Source organism: Bombus pascuorum, chromosome 4 (assembly GCF_905332965.1).
Source record: "Bombus pascuorum chromosome 4, iyBomPasc1.1, whole genome shotgun sequence".
Lineage (NCBI taxonomy): Eukaryota > Metazoa > Arthropoda > Insecta > Hymenoptera > Apidae > Bombus > Bombus pascuorum.
In genome coordinates this window covers 16,674,817-16,695,249 of record NC_083491.1, presented here as the reverse complement: position 1 = coordinate 16,695,249, position 20,433 = coordinate 16,674,817, and the positions used below count along the sequence as shown (strand labels likewise).

At 40.6% G+C, this 20,433-nt stretch overlaps 1 protein-coding gene across 2 annotated transcripts; it reads left to right on the top strand.

Annotated features, from left to right (window-relative positions):
• The first annotated feature begins 281 nt into the window (after positions 1-281).
• Positions 282-19,511, top strand: LOC132906480 (uncharacterized). Of its 2 annotated transcripts, XM_060958709.1 has the most exons (5): positions 282-475; positions 7,762-7,912; positions 8,161-8,501; positions 12,350-12,460; positions 13,355-19,511. In XM_060958709.1, exons 2-5 carry the CDS (start codon positions 7,766-7,768, stop codon positions 13,593-13,595), a joined length of 840 nt encoding a protein of 279 aa, XP_060814692.1. In that variant the 5' UTR covers positions 282-475; positions 7,762-7,765; the 3' UTR covers positions 13,596-19,511. The 2 variants fall into 2 exon arrangements, with proteins under 2 accessions (XP_060814692.1, XP_060814694.1); XM_060958711.1 differs by lacking the exon at positions 282-475 and having other exon boundaries at positions 7,416-7,912.
• The last annotated feature ends 922 nt before the right edge of the window (positions 19,512-20,433 follow it).

Sequence of the window (20,433 nt, the reverse complement as noted above, 5' to 3'; positions counted from 1 at the left end):
TTCGCAAATTGCGAACATAACGTTATTTCAATCTCTGTTACAGCATCTAATATCAGCGTCAAATATTAGCAAGAACACAGTTTCATAGAGTGAATGATTCCTGGACTTTCCAAATTCAACTTTTCCAATATAATATTTTCTATTAAATTGCGAAGCCTGAAGTGACGTTACCTTCCCCTTGATCTCGCGTGGCTTGCAGATTTTAAAATTCTGTTCGAGCCAGGCAAAACGTACGAGCAAAATGTCAACCGCAAACCAATAGCGGTGGCAGCAATTAGCACTCTAGTCTGCTTACGGTCGTTCGACCGTCGGAACTCGTTAATTGTTGGACAAACAAGGCGCCGTGGCGTGCGGTTCGTTGTTAATAAACTTGACAATGGCCGTTCTGCTCTCGAAATGCAATGATAACGGTCGTTTGACACAGGACTGAGTGTCATTCGTCGGCAAGACATCACCGAGAAGCAAGTGGGTACCGGTGAGTAAACTAATTTCCATAAGATTGCGTCGCGGATCATCACGGCCGCCTTTTTCCCGTTTTTACGCGTTTAACCGCGGTGAATGGACGAGAAATGAGATTCTACGATTGCTCGTGGCTTTCGACGTCTCTCCGCGGTCACCGTGACTCGAACTACGTGGGATTTGCTTAACAGGCAGGAAACGCAACGTTTCAACTCTGTTTCGTGAGGTAGCTGAAACAGGAGAGAGGATCGTTGGGTTTTTTTTTAGACTGGTTTGGGTCAACTTTCAACGGCATTGAGACGAGACGGAGGAACAAGAATCGCGCCAAGATCCATGAAATCACGCGTACTTGGTAAATCCTCGAAACAGATTGTTTAACGCTAAAACTACCGATAGTTAACACGAAGCTATTTCCACCAAAACCAGTCAAAATGATTAGTCTAAAAAATACGTAACAATAGAATACTTTTATATTTATTGATTTATTACTTTCTTACAGAAGGAATTCCATGTTAAGTAGTACATTTTTGGTATTATTAATCCATCTGGGATCATGACCCCTAAACGAGGGTTGACACATTTATAAAAATTATAGAACCAGTCACTTTAACTCGTGTGGTATTCCAGTGTTAACATCTAGCGATCTAGCGATCGATCCGGAATTTTCCTGATAACTGATATCATCATATCGAATGATACGCAGTAAAAATTTTAAAAACGTTTGGGAAGTTGTACAAAACGAGAAAACTGGTTAATTGGGGTTCGATAAACAGATTGCAGGACCCTTTTACACTTTGACAAGTACCAGTCATTTTGATTGGTACAAGTATTTTGGTATAAGTAGCCTCGATCCAAAATTATTTTGAGTTTGAATACATAAAAAACAAAATAATATTCATTATATTATTCTTTTAGTTATCGTTGAGAAAGTCATTACATCATTGCGAAAAAAGATATAACACGAAGTAGGAATTTTAAAATAAAATTGTAAAAACAGTCAATTTGGCTGGTGTGGTAGTTCTAGTGTTAAAACGCGAGAATACACGAGAATTTGGAAACATTTCACTTTTTGCTACGGTTTCTTCCGGTAGACAATTTTTTGTGTCTCCTGGCATATTATAATTTACATGTAAATGCTTTGTTATTTGAATAATTATCAGAATATCGCAGTTGATGCAGAAAGAGTGTCGCATTACATAGAAAGAAAAGATTAAAGTAAGTCCATTTTCTAAACTACGAGCGTCAAATCTGTAAAAATAACAAGTTTCAGATTCGTTGTTTTTGCAATTGTCAAAAATATATACATCGCCTCTCGAAGTTTATTTTCAGTGAAACTTTGACATTAGACTGCGAATGTTACATTGTTTGCGCATTTGAATGAAATTGTTGATGAATCACCAGCGTATATCAGCGAGAATAAAATGTTATGCGTTAATAAGCGATTGAAAAATAACTCCTTCGAAAATGAACGGGTTGATAAGGTTGACGAAAAAAGGGAAAAAAGAAAATACCGAGAGGCGTGTAATCAACGGCGACGAGTATCTTTATCAATTTCGTCGTTTCACGGCCGGCTCCCGTAAATTGAATTCGACGAATGAGCGGTGAAATGGTTGCAATATCATATTTCTTCGCCGGTCCTTAACGATCCAGCATCTCCGTCGTGGCGGAGAACGAAGGAGAAAGAAAAAGAGGCTTGGGAGTCCCGATGCCACGGTAATATGGTTGCCCGATAAGCGAGATCACGTCGTCGTTGCCATCGTTCTTGCCGAAAGGCTACCCCCGTGTTTTCCAGTATCGGTCCCCGTCACCTATCGATCATTTCCTCCGCCCACTCTTCCACGCCGGACTAACAATTTCCTGTTTCCTAAAGAGTTTACCGAACTGAGTTACAAGATACTTCCACTGGGAGGATCGATCTTTCCTATCCTCTATGCGGGAGAGTCTATTCTCTGTATTTCGCGACCTTCTTCTCTTTCTCCGTTTCGTTCCTCTCTTCATTACTTTTTTTTATGTATTTTAAAAAAACAAAAAAGATTTTACGAAGCAGCTTTTTCTTATTGTTGCTGAAATATTTTTATTTCAAATTTGAGCGATGAGGCACTTAAACGCTTCTTTCTTCATTTCTTTACGTTTCTCTCTTGCGAAAGGATAGACGCTCCTTTTGCTTCTAAAATGAATTTCCACTTTCATTTGCCATAAATTTGAAGAGATACGCGATCAAATGTTTCGTTTCTTTCGTTTCTTCGTTTTCCACCGTTTTCTTCCGAAGAAACTAGAAGTTTCATCGGGTTCTAGAATAAACTACAGGTTTTCTAAATTTCTTTCGAATTGGAGGAGAATGGCTAAATGTTGCTTTCCTTCTTTTATTCTTTTCAAAGATGAGAGAAAGTTTTCCAGGTTCTAAGACGAATTCCCATTTTTGTTAATTTGTCAGGAATTTCATGAGAGAGATGCTCAAACGAACGCTTCTCCCTTCCTTTTTCGTCGTTTTCTTCGAAGGAAAGTAACAGATTCAGTGAGTTGCAACACGAGTTCTCGGTTTTATCAGTTTGCAACGAATCAGAAATAAGAGACGTTCGAATTGTTTCTTCTCCTTCTTATTTATTTCCTTCCGAGGACGATAGAAGGTTTTTTACGTTCGAAAGTTGGTTTCCATTTTTGCTAATTTGTCACGAAAATTCGCAGAGACAAATGCTAAAACCGTTTGAAATACACGGTGATGTTTTCCCTCACGCTTCACAGATTGATTTATAGCGGGATACCTCGTCGTTGGAATTTCATTTAGAAGTTTACTTGTTAGTTACTCGTTGCTACCTTAAAGGCGGATCCGCTATCGAGCCGGAACGAAAGTCCTGCCGCTCCATTTTCACAGAGGCGTCGCGTCCTACGCATGGCGAACGATCAATCATCGATATTATTTTCTCGATTGCGTGTTCGTCCATCAGATTATCGATTTCACGTTTGCTGTTTAGTCCGATTCTTCAAAAAAAAAAGAACATAAATAATAATAATAAATAAGAAGAAATGAAAATGAAAGGAAATCGTGGAAATTTTGTACGAAATTTCATTGGTCAACGGATAAATCGAGAAAGGTCAGTGGAATATTTGAAATTCATGCAATAAAAGCTTTCATCGCGCTCGAAAATCGTCTGGTTTGCGGGCCATGGTTCGTTTATTGCATCTCTTAGCGACATTTCGCTGTTGCTCATTTTTCTTCGCCCGCGTTTTTGACGGATCGCCTCGACGATTCACGAAATTGTTTCATCCCTTGAAATATAGTCGCGTCCCTGTGAAACGAGGATCGATATGACCGCGCGTGTCTATATATCAGAATCACGTCTTCCACAACTCGGCATCAAAGCAAAAGTTCACGAGATTCGGATCTAAGTACCTGTTCCGAATTTAGCTAAAGTGAACTAGCGGATCTTTCCGATGGAACTGCTTTCTTTTTCTTCCGTTCATTTATCTACGCTCATCGTAATTAAATTTAGAATCGATTCTGCGACAATGTAGAAGCGAGCTGTACAGGATTTACAGCCTATTCCAAATGGTCAATATTTGTACGCCCTTACCGATCGACAGAAACATTTTTCCACATACGATGAAATCGCGTGTGCAGTATTCAGATGGTACGCGAAGTTACATGGATGGCAAATCGAACGATCGAACGATCGAGCGAACGAACGAACGAACGAACGAACGAACGTAGAAGCGAACGAGGGTGGAAAGTGGTTGAGAAATTTCAATCGTTTGTGTTGACTCGTCTAATAGATTCCGAAGAAGGGGCAAACCTGAGCGCTGTTCTGATTCGATCAGACGGGACTTTCATTCGATTTGATGTTCGCTCTGCGCTCGTCCAAATTTAAATCGCAGCACATGCGATTGGATTCCATTGTTTAAGTTATCGAACTTGCCCTCCCATCGATACCGCCATTTTAATCTTACTTCTATTTATCTTTCCTTATTTAACCTTCTTTTTAAAAGCAAAGGCATTCTCAATTACGTTACAATTACGTTTTTCGCGTTCTATTTACAATGACCAGCTCGAAGGAACAAGTATCCGCGACACGGATTTGTTATCTGAGTTTTCAAGACCAGTGCCTCACAAAGTGTCGATCGATTTTGTTATATTATCCGACGTTTCAATAGCTTTCGGTAAATAAACTGCGATAGAATCGAAGGTTTTCGAGCATCAGAAGCGACGACAATTTTCACGTTACCGATTTGGAACGGAATGCATGTAAAAACCGATGGAAAATACAACATTTCCTCCTTGCTATATACTGGCTACGTTTCTGTTGTGGTTGGTAAACCATTTTCACCTGTACAACGACAGAAAACTAACTTCCTGTATCTACAACATTTTTTTTTTTATTTACAAAAATCAAATTGGAAGAGCCCAGGGCAATTCGAGTCGACTTAACCGGTTGCAACTAATACGATAGAAGACGAATCACAACAGAGATGTAAATATTATTGAAATCCGGTTAAAAAAATGATATATCGATGATATATTTTCTTCACGATATAACGAATTATATTAACAACACAGATTTGCAAAAGTGGGCATGCGTTGTTGAATTTAATTCAGTTTCTAAAAACAGTATACGTTAGCTGATGAAAGTATTTGAATATTTAGCATAGAAAATTTATATGCTTGCACTATATGTGGTATATTTTGAAATATACTTCCATGTATGAGGATCCTCGCGTACATTCTAGGAACAGCTCTTCACAATCGATATTCTACACTCTACATTGTGGACTAAACGTCCGATGTCTTCCGCTTAGTAGTCGATCACGAACGTCATCTGCATGAATTCTCATCCGCATGTTATGTATCGTCGCGTTTCCAACGACTGCTCCACCATTATGACAAATTACCGAGTGTATAAATTTCCGAAAAAGCTTCCTGTCCCACCCAGTTCGATACGTTGGACGATAAAACACAAGGTCCAGGAAGTTATGCAGTGGTCCTTTTCGAACGCAAATCTTCTGGGATTTCGCTTGTGCTTCGTACTAGGACAATGGAAGGGAAATCCGGCCTGTCAGCCACGTGAAAAAACCGGCTGCTCATGAAAATTCACGCTTAGGGGACTAAAAAAGGGCGGATAAGAGCGGAGGAATACGTTATGGAGGTGGAAGAAGGATCGAACATTGAGAAGAATGAGTGGCAGCGAAGAAACGGCTGAAGGAGGGTAAGGAAGACGAAGTAGCAGATCGAAGTAAAAGGCTGCAGTTGCATCGTACGAGCCATTAGGAGGATGGATCGAAGTGTAATCGCGCAAGAACGCGTCAATCCAGAAGACATACGCTGCCCTCTCGTCTTCCTGTCGCCGGAGACGTCGATTCGCGAATTAACGTCGACTTCTCGCGAACTCGCACATGCCAGTTCATCGACGTCGAACTGAGAAATCGTGGTTCGCCCGTGAAATATGCAACCAGCCAGACCGACTGCTTGAGAATTCCCTGGCGAAATATCCTCGGACTGAATTCCAGGCCTCCGTTTCAATCTTCCGCTATTGTAACGTGCTCTTTACAATATTAACGGGTCCACTTATCGAGCGGTGCCGCTGAAGTGTGACAAATTATTGGCCTGAGAACAGAGCAGCACCGAGCTGTAGAGAAGAGGAGGAAACGCGAAATCTCGCTGGGAGCTTTCCATCATCGTCATGGAACCGCCGCTTTCAGCATGTATCGGACCTCACTATCGATCTTTTCCACTAGGTCGACGATGACTGTCCCCATATCTGAACCACTGCTGGGTCAAACGTGAATTATCTAACGTCTGCTGTTAAATTGTCCGATCCCTTGAGACATTCAACGAGTACTACGGAAAATCTTTGACGTGAGACGCGTGAAATATAAACACGTGAGAGAAGGTTGGAAAAATAGTAGGAAAGGTTTCACAAGGAGCTTTCACAAGGAATTTTAATTAATCTTCGCGTCAACGATTCAGAAATCGCTTGAAACAGTCTGATACGGCTCTGTTATCGAAATTCGACTACCTCAAGTTGTAGCGAGATATCCGTCTTACAAAAATTTAATTAATATAATACGAAAACGATAGAAGATAGGAGTTACTAATCGACTTAAACCAAAGTTCGTCTAGAGATCATTTCTAATTTCTACAAACACAGTGAAGAAGATAAGGCAGATAAAGTCGTAGAAATCCACTTTCAAAAGAAAATATGGAGGAAAGAGTCGCCCAAAGCAGATAACGGCAGTGACACAGACTGAATCAACAGTCTTAGGTTAAAGCAAGCCAGTGATCAGTCAAGTTAAAAATCCGCGAGTCGTGGGTTTTCCACGGTAGAGTTAATCGAGTCTCGAGCATCGGCAGTCAATTCGGCGATCGATCCAGGGGGGTTAAGCTCGTTCATCGTTCAAGATTGTTTCGAAAGTTAGCGCAAACCAATCTTCCAGCGACGATTCCTCTTCTTTGTCAGCCATCGTTGTTGTTAGAGCGGACAGTACTTACGATTTCGGTGGTCACGCTGCAAGACCATTGTCAACGTTCCTCGTATCTCCCTTTCGTTTCTGGCAATGTCGTTGAGCAATTTCCCAGCGAAATTATAACGAGACTTTCTCGTAGAAAGTTAATAATTAATTCCTTTACAACTTGCCACGGGGGAAGTTCCCGTGAAGGTTGGTCCAGTCTACGGAACAAATAAAATAATTTCCCTGTGACTCGAAAACGTTCCGTTGACTAGGAAGGAAAATTGCTTGTTCGTCGTTTGTATCACCACTTGAAGCTCGGGTTAATGAGATGTCCTTCGACGAGAAGGGGTTTATACTTCTCTTTGGCCTGACTCCGCGTCAACTTGAATCTCGTTTCGCTAAATCACCGACAGTTTATTTCATTCTTCGTAAACGATTGATGTGGAAACGGACGAAGGTTGCTTTATTACAGTTCCATTACTCGTCTCGTCCGTTGCTTGTAATTAGAACGCAGTATGAGACGGCTAAATGGAGCTGAATCTTCTTTTGCTGTGCGGGTTTCCCGTGTGGTCGATGTAGTTACTGGAAAACAATAAACGAGGTAGGACGTGTTATTGGGAGGGCGGGATTTGTAGAAAGGCAAATGGGGTCTCGGTTGCTTGATTTCACGCTGATAGTTTCGGTACCGCGGTTCGTTTGCTCGGGCTATTTCCTTCTCCCACTTTTCAATGTTAATAAAGTTCCACTGGGACGATGAGTACGTGTACGGGCGGTGGCGCGTGCGATGTAGGTCAGTCGCTTCGAGGAATCTTTAAAATGTCCCAACGACCAGGCAGTAACGTTTCACCTCTTCTTTTGCAGAACCATGCGAGACATGAGTCGAAACGAACGTTGTTTGCTTCTCTTAATAATCTGTGTCCTGCTAAGTGATTATCAAGTGAACTCGGACCGGGACGCTCGTTTGTCGAGGAAAAAACGATACGTCGTTTTCCCCGAAGGCTCGACTTTTTCTGTAAGTTCAATAAATTCTTTATCCTCTGTCCCCGTCAAACTTAGTCTGCTTCAAACTTAGTAACACAGCGACAATGGTTGCGGTTTCCACATCCATCGTGACCAATTGTATGTTAAAATTTGCAATAACGCCAATCGTTATGCACTTCGTAAATAATGTCACGTGGGTCTATTCATCGTCCGAATTATCACGACGTACACGACGAAGCGATAGAATATTCACATTGATGGTTTTGCTGTTATTTGCAGATCGCTCTATGTCTTACGGTGCATACTCTGACACCGGACGATGACATTTTCACGGAGGGAGTCAATTGGGGTATCTCGTACGACCTACCAAACGAAAGTAAGCCGGCTCTAGAACCCTTTTTGCAATTGAGACACGATGAGATTAAACCTCTGAAGAAATATGGTCATCATTCTACGGTGAACGCGATCAACAAGAACATCGTGAAATATTCCGGATGGAACAGAAACGATAAGTATTACGTGAAACCAGGGAAAAGCAAGTACCACAAGTCAGACTACTATTACTTGCAACGTAGACATCGCAGGCAACTTTACAACAAACTGGAGACCATTATGAACGCGTAAGTTGCTAAGCAGAAATTTTGTAGAAAGGTAACTGAGATTACAGACAGACAGTCATTAAATATATACACGATGTTTTACGGAAAACAATATCAGCGTATTTTACACTTAGACCGCGGATTTTTATGGAAATTTCGATTTTTAAGAAAATAATTAAACAAGAAGAACCTAGGCAAAGCTCTGTGTCACCTATTAGATATAACAACAGATACTGTACAGTTCGAATATTTTATATATTTTTGTGTATATTTGATTCGCAAGCTCGTCATTCATAAAAATTCTGCCGAATAATTTCGCTAGTCGTAAATTCGTTTAATAAGCCACAAAACGGAGAAAATATTTGACGTTGAGCTAGGCAAAAGAGTGAAAATGTGGATGAAAAGTAGCTGCGGCCTGCGCGTAGTCAGACAGCATAAAAAGAGGGACGGCGCGTAGTCAACGAAGTAGAATAGGGCCGTCGCTTGTCAGATGGTCAGAATGGACTTAAGTTAGAGCGATGTCTAATGGTATAAAAAGACAGTAGAGTGCGTGATTCGTCGTCTAGAATGAAGTAGCACGTTGTTTTGCTGAGTGAAACGCTTTCCTACATCGTTGGCCAAGCGCTGTATGACATTTTTTTCGCGTGCTCTAATGGGGTCGAAGAGAAATAAAAACAAATAGGATACTACTTTGGCTATCAAATGGCCGATCTACGTTCCGTAACAAAGCAATAGGAAGTTTTATTATTGAAAATACTCGGATATTTTCGTGCGCTGGTAATACGTATTCGCCGTAACAATTTCCATATTTGCCGGATTTGCTATACTACGATTGTTTTCTGTCGCCAGAAGTAAAAGTCGCGTGGATAAGTTATCTAGAAGAGTGGAAAGATGATAGCATACAGGATAAAAAATTAAACAGAGCCTTTGCTGACTCCTATAAAGTATCCTCAAGAGGATGTATCCATTTTGGCGGCGTAAAAGCGGCGATCTTGTCCCATTTGAAAATCGTAGAGACGAATAAATTTTCGCGCCGGGCTGAGTGGCAGCCTCTATAATAAAATGTAACGGCGGCTTTAGGAGTCTGGACGTGATCGAACGATCGTCGTCCGCCTTTATAGAGAGCCGTCGAGCCGTCTCAGTTTTTTCCGTGTCATCTGCGATGATGTATTTCGGTCGCGTTAGTGTAAAATGTCGACGTATTGACGGACAGAAGGGAATTCGGCGGATGAAAGTGTCTAAGCGCGTCGAAATTGACGGTAAGACGAAGAAAAATATCGGTTCCATTGCTCTCGCTCGACTTGTTTTGTGATATCGCAACTAAGCGAAGCGAAGAATCGTGTTCGAAAAAAATTCTATGTAATATTACGTCGAATACGTTGTACGATAGTTTGTTTCTATCTCAGGCAAGGAAAATAATCAAACCGCCTCCCTCGTCTTCGTTGGACATAAAGTATTCGGTTATAAAAAAAAAGGACACGAAGAAAGAAGAAAAATAAAAGAAACCTACTTCTGCTGTAGTCGTTGTCCCTGAAAGAGAGAAATGATCCGGCAGGATAATTCAGAAACAACTCCAACTAGTATCCCAGCAGCGATTCTACGTTGAACGATGCGCCGTCTTCTGTCTCGTACCAACCTTAACCAGCTTTAACACTACTGTGAACCGTCTCCTTGAAAACCACTGTTGCGTTATGTTACGCCAACTACCTCTATCCAGCGTGTAGAATCAATTTTGGGCGCAGGAAAATGGCTCCCTATTTGTTCGCGTATTCCGTGCTTTCACCTGGTAGTGGTGCATTTATCTTCAGCGAGAAAATTGTCAGAAAGCTTTTACTATCCATCGTGTAACTATAGGGTGAAATCAGGAATGTTATGAATTGGTTATTTCTACTCAGAAATAGGAGCGTGTAATTGTCGAATAGGAATTATGGAAATTAGCGTGTGACTGCGTTTGTGCGTTAATCAGATACTTGGAGTGTCTGTTGGAACGGCCCACTGAATCACCTTTGATGTATTATGATGATAATCGTACCAAATTGAAGGGCAGATGTATCGTATAGTATTGGGTTAATCGCTGTTTCACGTATGCATCGGATGGGCGTGCGTTTTAGAAGGCAATTTACAAGAAAATTCCAATAAACTGGGCGATAGAACGTAGACAATCCTCGTCAAGGAAAACCATAATTATAGCAGATGAAACAATTTGGAGAGAAAAGTAACACGCAAGGAGATCGCCTGCGCGAACTCAGCAACCATCCTAGTAGTAATCTCAGCAAGTTTCTTTCGGTTCGTTCCTGCAAGGCTCTGTTCTCCCTTACAAGAAATCTTTCTGAATTAATGGCAAGCATTTATCCGAATTGGTGATCACAGGATACGACTTTATTTCATGCGGCAGTACGTTTCCTTCACGATATTCTCTTCTTCAACCCTCCGCGCTCTCAAGTAAATATTACGTATTTCAATAAAAGTCCCGGCTAATGTCAAAGAATATTTCGCAAACAGGGTAAGTCCAAGCCCTTGTTACAATATCGTGAAAAAGTTTTAGCTTGTCAAATGAATGCAAATAAATACAAAGATGCTTGGTATTAAAATAAGATTTCTACAAATAAGTGCAAACATGCTTGATATCGTTTTAAATATATTTTTCTTGTTGAAAAAAATACGCTAATACGTAACGTTAAGAAATTAGAAAGTCATTGGGAATTTATAAAAAAAGATTAGGACTAATTGTCAATAGCCTTCTTCTATCGCAGCGAATAACACCTTCGTTATATTTCTAAAAATTTAATTTATCATTTTTTGATACATGCCGACGTGGATCATAGGTCTCAGGAACTTTCATACTTTACCCTGCACAATAACTTTCTAAGATCGATTGCAACTTGGCGACCACTCAAATCAAGGGTGAAATTATTGGGGAGCGCGCAACGAATTTTTGAAACGTTGCTTCAAAGGAAACTTTAATCTTTCTGGAAGAAGGGTCGGCTAGATGAGAAAACATCGTGCCGCCCCTTTTATCCGTCCCCACGTGCACCAGACGCTTGTTCATCGCCGAAAGGATACATTAATACGCGTTCTGCCACCCCCCAAACTCTTTCTTTTCTTTCGTGTCGAGTAATCCTAAAATGCGTTACCTCGATATCGCCTCCCTTAATTCTCACAACATTTCTTTCACATTTCAATAGCTGAATGGGGATGAAATAAACACAGTCTGCATTTTTTGCTATTCTATTAAAAGGTTCACTGTCGGTCTAATTTACATTTCTTATATTGCTATGAATATATTAGCAAATAATTTTGCTACAAAATACATTTTTATATTATTTTATATAGAAACATACGGTGTACAACAGAAAATTCGAATTACTACGTGTTTTCATATGAGTATTAGTAAACTTTTTACTGGACATTTTTCGTCATGTTGAAAATAATTATTTATTTTAAGGTACATAATCGTTCAAAAGTATACGGGTACTTTCTTATTTTTAACAAAATACATTTTAATTATAAAACTACGAATAAATCGGACAGCTACGACTCCAGCTTTTAACCATCGCAGTTACGCTCATCAGAAGATCATAACGCGACCAAATCGATTAACATAAAATATCTTTTATCTTTCTTCTTTGAATATTTTATTTATTTATCTATGAATACTAAATTTTTTATTTTTTATATACATTCTGCGGGTTCCTGCATCTTTAAATTTCTCGCCAATGCACGGAGATCCGTAATTTACTCATCGTTTCTAATTTTCCTCCCACATCTATGTCGATATAACATAAGAATAGTCGGTAACTCGGATCACGATCGGGATACCTTCTCTCTTCCCGATTTATTTCTCCATTCTAATATTCTGGTTCTTTCAGGATGAACTTCGAAGGGAGAACGTGCGTGCTTCGAGCGCTCTGCGAAGCCTCTCAGCGACTGATGCCCAAAGGAAACACTCTCATCGAAGAGATGATGAGGATATCATTCTCGTAAGGTTCACAGAGGGCAAAGGGAAAAGGAGTAAAAAAGAAAAGGAGTTCCAGCAGCGCGCGGATTCGAAAGGTTCCCTGCTTCCCATCCGCGATTCCTTTCTTCCTCTTCATTCGGATTCGAGGGAGTGGGCTTTAGTCGGGGATCGATGGGATTTCGGAATAATCTCGTTTCGCCGGAGAAAGAGGCGGATCGAGGCAATGGAGACGAATTTTATTAAGCAAATAAGGTTAAAAGGTTGCCCTTCGTGGATATTTCACGCATTTCAACCCCTACGTAGCCTAAGTCACGCTATTCTCTCGTTGCTCGTGCAAAAAATCACGTCGAATTTTATACATACTAAGATCACTTTCACGCATTTCGTTGGATGTTTCTTGTACTTTTCTCGTTTTTAGAGCAACTATCAAGGAAGTCATAATTGAAACAAACAGCTAATCGTTGTATGATGATAAATTAATCAGCTCTAACAAACTAGTTGATAGATTGGCCAAACTCTGCTTGCCTTTTTCTGTTGGCGCTACCAACTGATCGGAGTAATAAATATTTACTACTGCTACTGTGAAAACATCCGACTTTGGGAAGAACTTTCAAACGTCACCACTGTAGTGACATCCGCAAAAGGTTAAATACACCGTAAAAGGTATACAAGAAACAGAGTACAATGAGTGGTGAAAATTTTGCAGCGATTTGGTGCAGTGAATATGTGACAAAACGCTGTCATTCTAGCAAATTGACCATTCGAAAATTCCTGACAGTGTTCGATACAAATAGTAGTAAGATCCCATCGATCCGCTTCGATTTCTGGTAATCCGCCGCCGCGCGCAGTTGGCAAGTTCCTCGAAGTCGCAGAGACAAGCGACAACCTTCCATTTCCTTGCTTCTGATTGTTACAGCTTCCCTTTGAAGCGGCTGTTCGCTCATGAGCCGGAGGAGCATCATGCGTATAGCAGAGCTCACAAAGCAGGCCATGAGGGCCATGATTGCGCCTCCATGTACGCCGGATGCAGTTTCTCCCTGATCGACATGGCCCTCGGGAAATACGACACGTCAGCGACGCGGCGACCTCAACTTCCGCCAGGATATACCGATCCGGCTGAATCTTTCGGAGATTGGGCCAGGTACAACATGAAATAACACGCTGGCTCTATGCCGCTAGAACTCCAAAGAGGTGTTTTCACGGAATATCTGGAGGAGAAGTCGGTTCGATTTGCGAAGCAAATCTTCTCGTCCCTCTCGATATTAGCACGTTCCGTACTGCGCGACTTTTTTGTTCAAGCAGTTTGATATTTTGCCTATGGCAAGAAGGGAAGCTACGTATTGTGTGTATTTGACTTTTCGATATGAATGCGTGTTTTCTCATGAGACCTACAACTGGTCTATTCGCGTAAAAAACCGCAAAATTAAATAATTAGTAATTTGGCATTAACCATTGTGGAACGCAATTTATTTAATAAATGTGAGAATCTGAACGGCGCAGACGGAATTGGCGCGGAACGTAATGTGTTAATGGCATCGAATACAAAAGCTTACAGTGATCGCTGAACTTTAATGGCACTGTAAATAACGTCGATGATAATATCCAGGAGTACCATTTCCCTCGAACGTTCTGCAAAGAAGTTGAAAGGAAGCGCAGCAGCAGGGGAATAGTATCGCGTGACGTGTAAGTAACGCGAGTCGGTCTCAAAAATAGCAATATCCGGAACGTAGTAGCGTACACAGCTGCATTTTCGGTAATTGGATGAGCTTACCTATCGGCAGAGTAACAGCGGTAGATGGAATCGAAGCAAGGGATGAAATAAACGAGTGTGGATAAGGCCTGCTATGGCATCCGGTTGTGTTCAGTTCACCAGTTCCAATCGATAATAACGATTCTTTGTAATATTGTTACACCGTAGGTCAATATATTCGATATAACAGGATTACGTACTTCGTCGAGCCGAATATTACACGAAATCGGGAAAACTGTTTCGTACAGGCAACTACAAATAGATAATCGCGCGAATAAGTCGGCTTAGCTGGTTTGCCGTGGCTTTGCCGATTTGCGTGATCGCTAGGTGTTGTGGCGTACACGACGGCTTCGATTTAACTATGATAACAGATGGAAACATTTGTTAACAGTTCGCTGTAGAATGCGTCGTAGTTCGTTCCAACCAAGCAATTAGAGATAAATATTGATACGAAAGTTTGAAGCGACGGACTTAACAAACCTGAATCCTCGTCGAATCCGTTACACGAATATCCTCTCGTTTTTTCCTTCTCTTTCTGGCTTTCTGTCTGCTCTTCCCTCTCCTTTCTTTCTTCTCTGGCCGTTTTCATTCTTTTCGGTTCGGTACTCCGCATGCACGCATCGATTGTCACTGGTTTCCGCTTTGCCACGCGGTGACGGCGCGTCCACGGTAACGATAAGAGATGAAAAATTGTTGTATGTTTCTGGCCAGCGACACGACGCCGTTTCCAGTGATGAACAACAGCCAAAGCCCCGGGACTCGTTCCCGGAGAAATTGATTTTGGATTTATTCGGTGACGTCATCGGCCTCAGCCTCACCCTCCACGACGCACGATACTTCTGATACGTAACGGATCGCGTTTGCATCGTTGGACATGCGTGGGTCTTGGCTTTCTATCCGTCTTGTTACACTCGTCAGAAAAGTTGTTGAGATTTTGTCCTCGTAACAACCGATACTCTCAACGTTCGTTACACAATGCTCCATTCGTTCGACAATGTTTTGTTCTACGCGACCACAGTTCCACGTATACTCGAATCGTCGCTCTGTTTGACGGGGAAATGGCACGAACAGAAGATAAGCTCAGTTCGTTGATTTCCAAGCAGACCGCGTAGAACGGATGGAGTAGAACGAGTCGGCACATAGTCAGACGTGAAATGTACGTAGCATGTACGTTGACCCTACGTTGTTGAAGTAGAATAGCGCAGTAAGTAGATGAGTGAGTAGAATGGCCCTATACGTGGTCTGGCGTTCGATCCTTGTAAAGCGACCGATACCCATAGATGGGAAACGAGGTGAAAGAAGGCACATATTTTTCAGCCGAAGCTAGTAGAACGCGGCCCATGTAGTCAGACGCGTCATACAATGTTCTTAAGTCGATAAGTGGAACGAATTTGCTCTGCGAGCTCGAGTGTATGCAAGTCGATAGAAAAAGGAATATTTGTCCATCGCCATTCGTATTGTACAACTTGTCTGAAAAGTATATAATCTGAAAAGCTACTGTCTTAATCCAAACATTGGCAGTATTTGTAAAAGTCCTTCATTTCATTCTAAGTATCTTCCTTTAGCATTCTTTTGGATACTGACACACTGGAAGGTGTTTTTAGCGAACTTTTTATCGGAATTTCGAATCTTCGAAATAGGAGGAATGGACGAACACACACTGGCATCTACATGCGTATTTCTTAATCGAGAAAGTCACATGCAGCAGTGATACGATGAGTACATGAATTATACGAAACGCCGGACATATTAAATTACTGTCACATCGATTAATATGATTTACGTGATGTACAGTCAGTCACGAAAGCTTTTGATACCTCATGAAAGGTCCATTTTTATTGAAATAAAAAATATAAAGACGTATAGTATCATATTGATTTCTTAATATATTTTCATAAAGCAATAATAAAACAGTTCTCAATTGTTTTGATATAGAACGCATCAGTTTTGCAATCAAATTTTGTAGCATTTTATTCCAACTAGAAAAATTGCCTTTTTATTCGTTTTATACAAATTTTTGTGGTTAACTATATATATAAGAATCCCTTAAGTTGACAATTTCAAATACCTAACTCAAAAGTGAAATAATTTCTGAAGAAACATTCCTTCTTTAAGTCAAAAGTTAAATGGTATCAACGAGATAATAACTTAATGTTATTAAAAATGTAATGAATTAATTTTTCGTTTTTGTAAATAAAAGCGAAAATATTATTTATACATAATTCGTAAAATGTCATTGACCTGTGATCGTTCTAGAACTTACTTAAAGCAACGACGAACTCCGCTGTTTCCCAGTCAGACTGTGCATACACGAAGGGCAAAGGGAAAAGAAGAGATAACAAAACGATCGGTAAAGAAGGGGCAGAGCTAGTCGCTTTTCTTGTCTCATCCGCGGAATAAAATTCAGTAGCAGCGAACAGATATCGATTCCGTGACAGTGACACCGCCCCAGTTCGCGGGCCAAGCCGGGCGTGGTGTAAGGCCGCTTATAACAACCCTCTTTTCCACGACACTACCGATTCCGTACGGTTAACCACAATTCCCCCGGGTGAAAGAAGCAAGAGCTACTTCTCTTCGTCCTTCCCTCCCGTCTCCACGGCCTCCGTCAGTTTTTTCGCCGCCACGCTTTTCATCCGCCGTAGCGATATCGGCGACGTCGTTTTTTATGTATAAGGCGCGTTTCAAAGCACGTTTTTGAAATTACCGGTATCGCCATTCGCTGTAGAAAAGCGGCGAGCACAATAGATCCATAATTTAAGGGAATCAGCCTTTTGACCACGCAACGTCTGATTTGCTTGTTGACAAATTCTGTCCTCAGCATCGCGTCCTCTTTGTTCACCCGTTTCTTTCTCGTCGTGGCTGAAAAGCTTGGAAAATGTAGTTTGCGTTTCTCTCCTGCCACAACGGACAGGTAAACCATTCGCGTAGAATCGCCGCGAGAGTTTGTTGGAAATGATTAATTTCTATTAGCAGTAAATCATGACCGATTATCGCCCCTATTACGGATTGGGTAGAATTTAATTTAGGAAATTACCCCCGGGACCGTAGCTAATGGTTGATCGATGCAGGAATCATCGCTGCCAATGACGAGCTCTGTAGAGACAACAGTAGCCGCCAGTTCGCGGACTACGTTCGTCGTTCGAACAAATAATCGTTCTTTTGTCGCGAAATTATGAGATTCGATTGCCTGGCTTTCTGACTGTAAAGAATACAGTTTTCTCGTTCGTTTTCGTTGTCACCGATGGAGAAAGTTTTCAGTGGATTCGAACATCGAACGCTAGCTCGAAAGAGCACCCGTTGGAAAAGTTACCGACGTAACTGGCTCCTCCGATGAAAGTTCCGCATGAAAAGTTGAACCACGTAAAAGTGGTGTACTGTATCGAGACTGATCACACGATGAGAGGCTCGCGAAATCGCTCGTTGGCAGATTCGTTCTCAAATCTACTTTCCTATCGCTGGAACATTTTCATGGCTTGCGAGACGGTATATCTTTGAACTTTTATTTCCAGATTAATAGTAGACATTCTACGAAAAAAAAAAGAAAAAAAAAAACGATAGCAAATGCATTTTCCAAATCTACGCGTTACATTTCAATTTTATTACACTTCAAAGCCTGGTTTTGCTAGGAACATGTCAATTATTTTAGAAAAGGTCTTTCACTGCTTTTTCAAAATTCTCTCTTCGGATACCAACAGATAACTTTCTATTGAATAATCCAAATACCAATACCAATTTACAGTTACACCATGTATCTGCAAACAGGCCATATGTTATGGGACGCGTGTGTACGCTACGGATCGTATTCGCTAACATTCGATTAGCCTCTTTACGAACAATGGACGACGTGACTATCATACTCAGACGAGGCGCGGCGGCGGCATGATCGTTCGAATATTTAAACGCGCGTAACACTATAAATCACATCGGACCAGAATGCAAACAGGCCGGTTACGGCCCCGTACGATACGACTTCCGCTTGCAAAGATGTCGCAACTGAATCAAACGAATCTTGTCACTTATCGAAAGATTATAATCTGCCCTCGTTTTCCCGATAAGTAAATTCCAATTAATTTCACCGGGGGCAAGCAAATGGCTGTCGCGAATCAAAGTCAGGGCTAACATTAGTAGAACGAGCGTCTGTTTGATTATCTGTTCCCTGGCTGAACAATGACGCGACGAGATGGGAAGTTCAATCGGTTCTCTGGCTGGTTTCCGCAAAGTGCCGTCACCAAAATCGATATCTCGATAGGATTCGAACGTATGTGGGAGCATGTGAGAGTTTTCTTTATTTTCAACGCACGATAAAAAATTTCGCGGAGAAAATCAATTTTAAATCAATGTCAATACTTGGACATAATTAATCACTATAATGAATATGACGGTGTACAAATATTCTTTGTAGCTACTGCGTATGAATTTCGGGCGGATAATAATTTTCGTTTGGGTGGGAGCCGTATATATCCGCAGCCCGCGTTATCGCAATTTGAAACCGAGCGAGTTAAATTTTCTTTCAATTAGAGATCCGCTGATATTCAAATATTTGAAATAACAAAGTTATATATTCGTTCGCGGATTAAGCAAACCTAACCCAAGCCAACAGTGGTTTGTTAACCAGCATGGAAAATGGATCTTCCTAAAAAGGCGTTCGTGTTACTTTTTAAATTATGCTTTAAAACACGAAACACGTAGCTTCGTTTCTTGCCACTTTCCGCTTCATAAAGGATTAAAGTACTGCACCCATGCTTGACTATTCCCCGCCGCTTAAGGTCCAAATTGAAAGGGAAAGAATTGCTGGCCAGTCGACGTGACGAGAATTAGAAAGAAACGCGAGGCGACGTTACACGTATTAAAAGTGATAATTAAGCAACGAGTGCGCAAACGAGGCTACGACGATCGCGCGAATTCTTTCTTGCTACAGTATCATCATTACGATAATCAAATATTCCCTTTTGCTAATATATCCGTTTTGTTAATGGGAAAATTATCGAAGAAGTTACAGATATTGGATTTTGTAGATGTTAGTAAAATTATAACACTCGTGCAGTTTAACACTTTGACTACCACGTTATATATAACCGGTCACGGTTTTTCCTGTGACGCCACGATGGTCATTAGTGACCGGAGCGCTTGAAATTCTTACAATTGTAAAAATTGTATGAAAATTGACAGTTAGGGCATTTTGAATATAACCGATAAATAGAAGATACTTTGAAATAAAGAGTGCCCCATTGAACAATTAAACATTTTCATTATAACATCAATAAAAAAAAAAAAAATTGAGAACGAACGTTGCCTCTAACGGTGCACTGTGTTTGCATCCATATCTTTGAGTAATCTACGAATATTATTATAAACACATCTTAGAAAATAATCGTGAAAGCTGCTTTATAATCATGTAATTGAAGTTAGAAGTGTGCATATACCTTACTATTATATATAGAATGAGCAAATACTGTTTGCTAATATCTTCTACATGTTTCAACAATATATTCTGGACGTTTTGCTTACGACGAAATAACAAATGCGAATGGTTTGTTGAAATAAACGAAGCCTTGTTAGAATATGTCGCTATTAATTGTTAGCAAGGCGCCACGGTGGTCACTCGTGATCACCAATAAGATAAACGGTCCATTGGGGAAGAATGTTGTTTTACATCATCAATTTATTATTATTTTGCCATTATATGCTTTTAATAATAAAAATACTCCCGTGGTGTCCTGAGCAAAACATGTGATTTCGGTGTGGCAGTCAAAGTGTTAAGACACTCGTCTAATCGTTACAAGGAAGTACATGTAGTTTTAAAATTCCGTAGCATGTCGATCAATGCTACGTTAGCGAAATTATCTTTATACCTACATTTGGAGCTAGATATATATCTTTTAATAGCACTTACCTTTACAGTATCAATTACCGTCACTGTTTTATAATCCGACGTTTTATTTTCTTTTTTTGAAATTTAGGTTTAATGAAATTAAATCCCTAAATATACTCTAAATTAAAATTCTTATTATTATCATTATGCGATACTTATATGTAATCTGTATTTTATGATTAATTCTCTTGCACATATTCATTACACAGTACGAAGAAACTTCTCGAATGAGAATTCTTAATAAGAAAAGAATGCAGACAAAGCGAAGTGTTCGCATCAAACCAGTCTCATAAATTATTAAAATCAGCATATTACAGACAGGATTAAACTGCCCGAAGAATCTCAATCTAACGACGAGTTAAACCACACAACG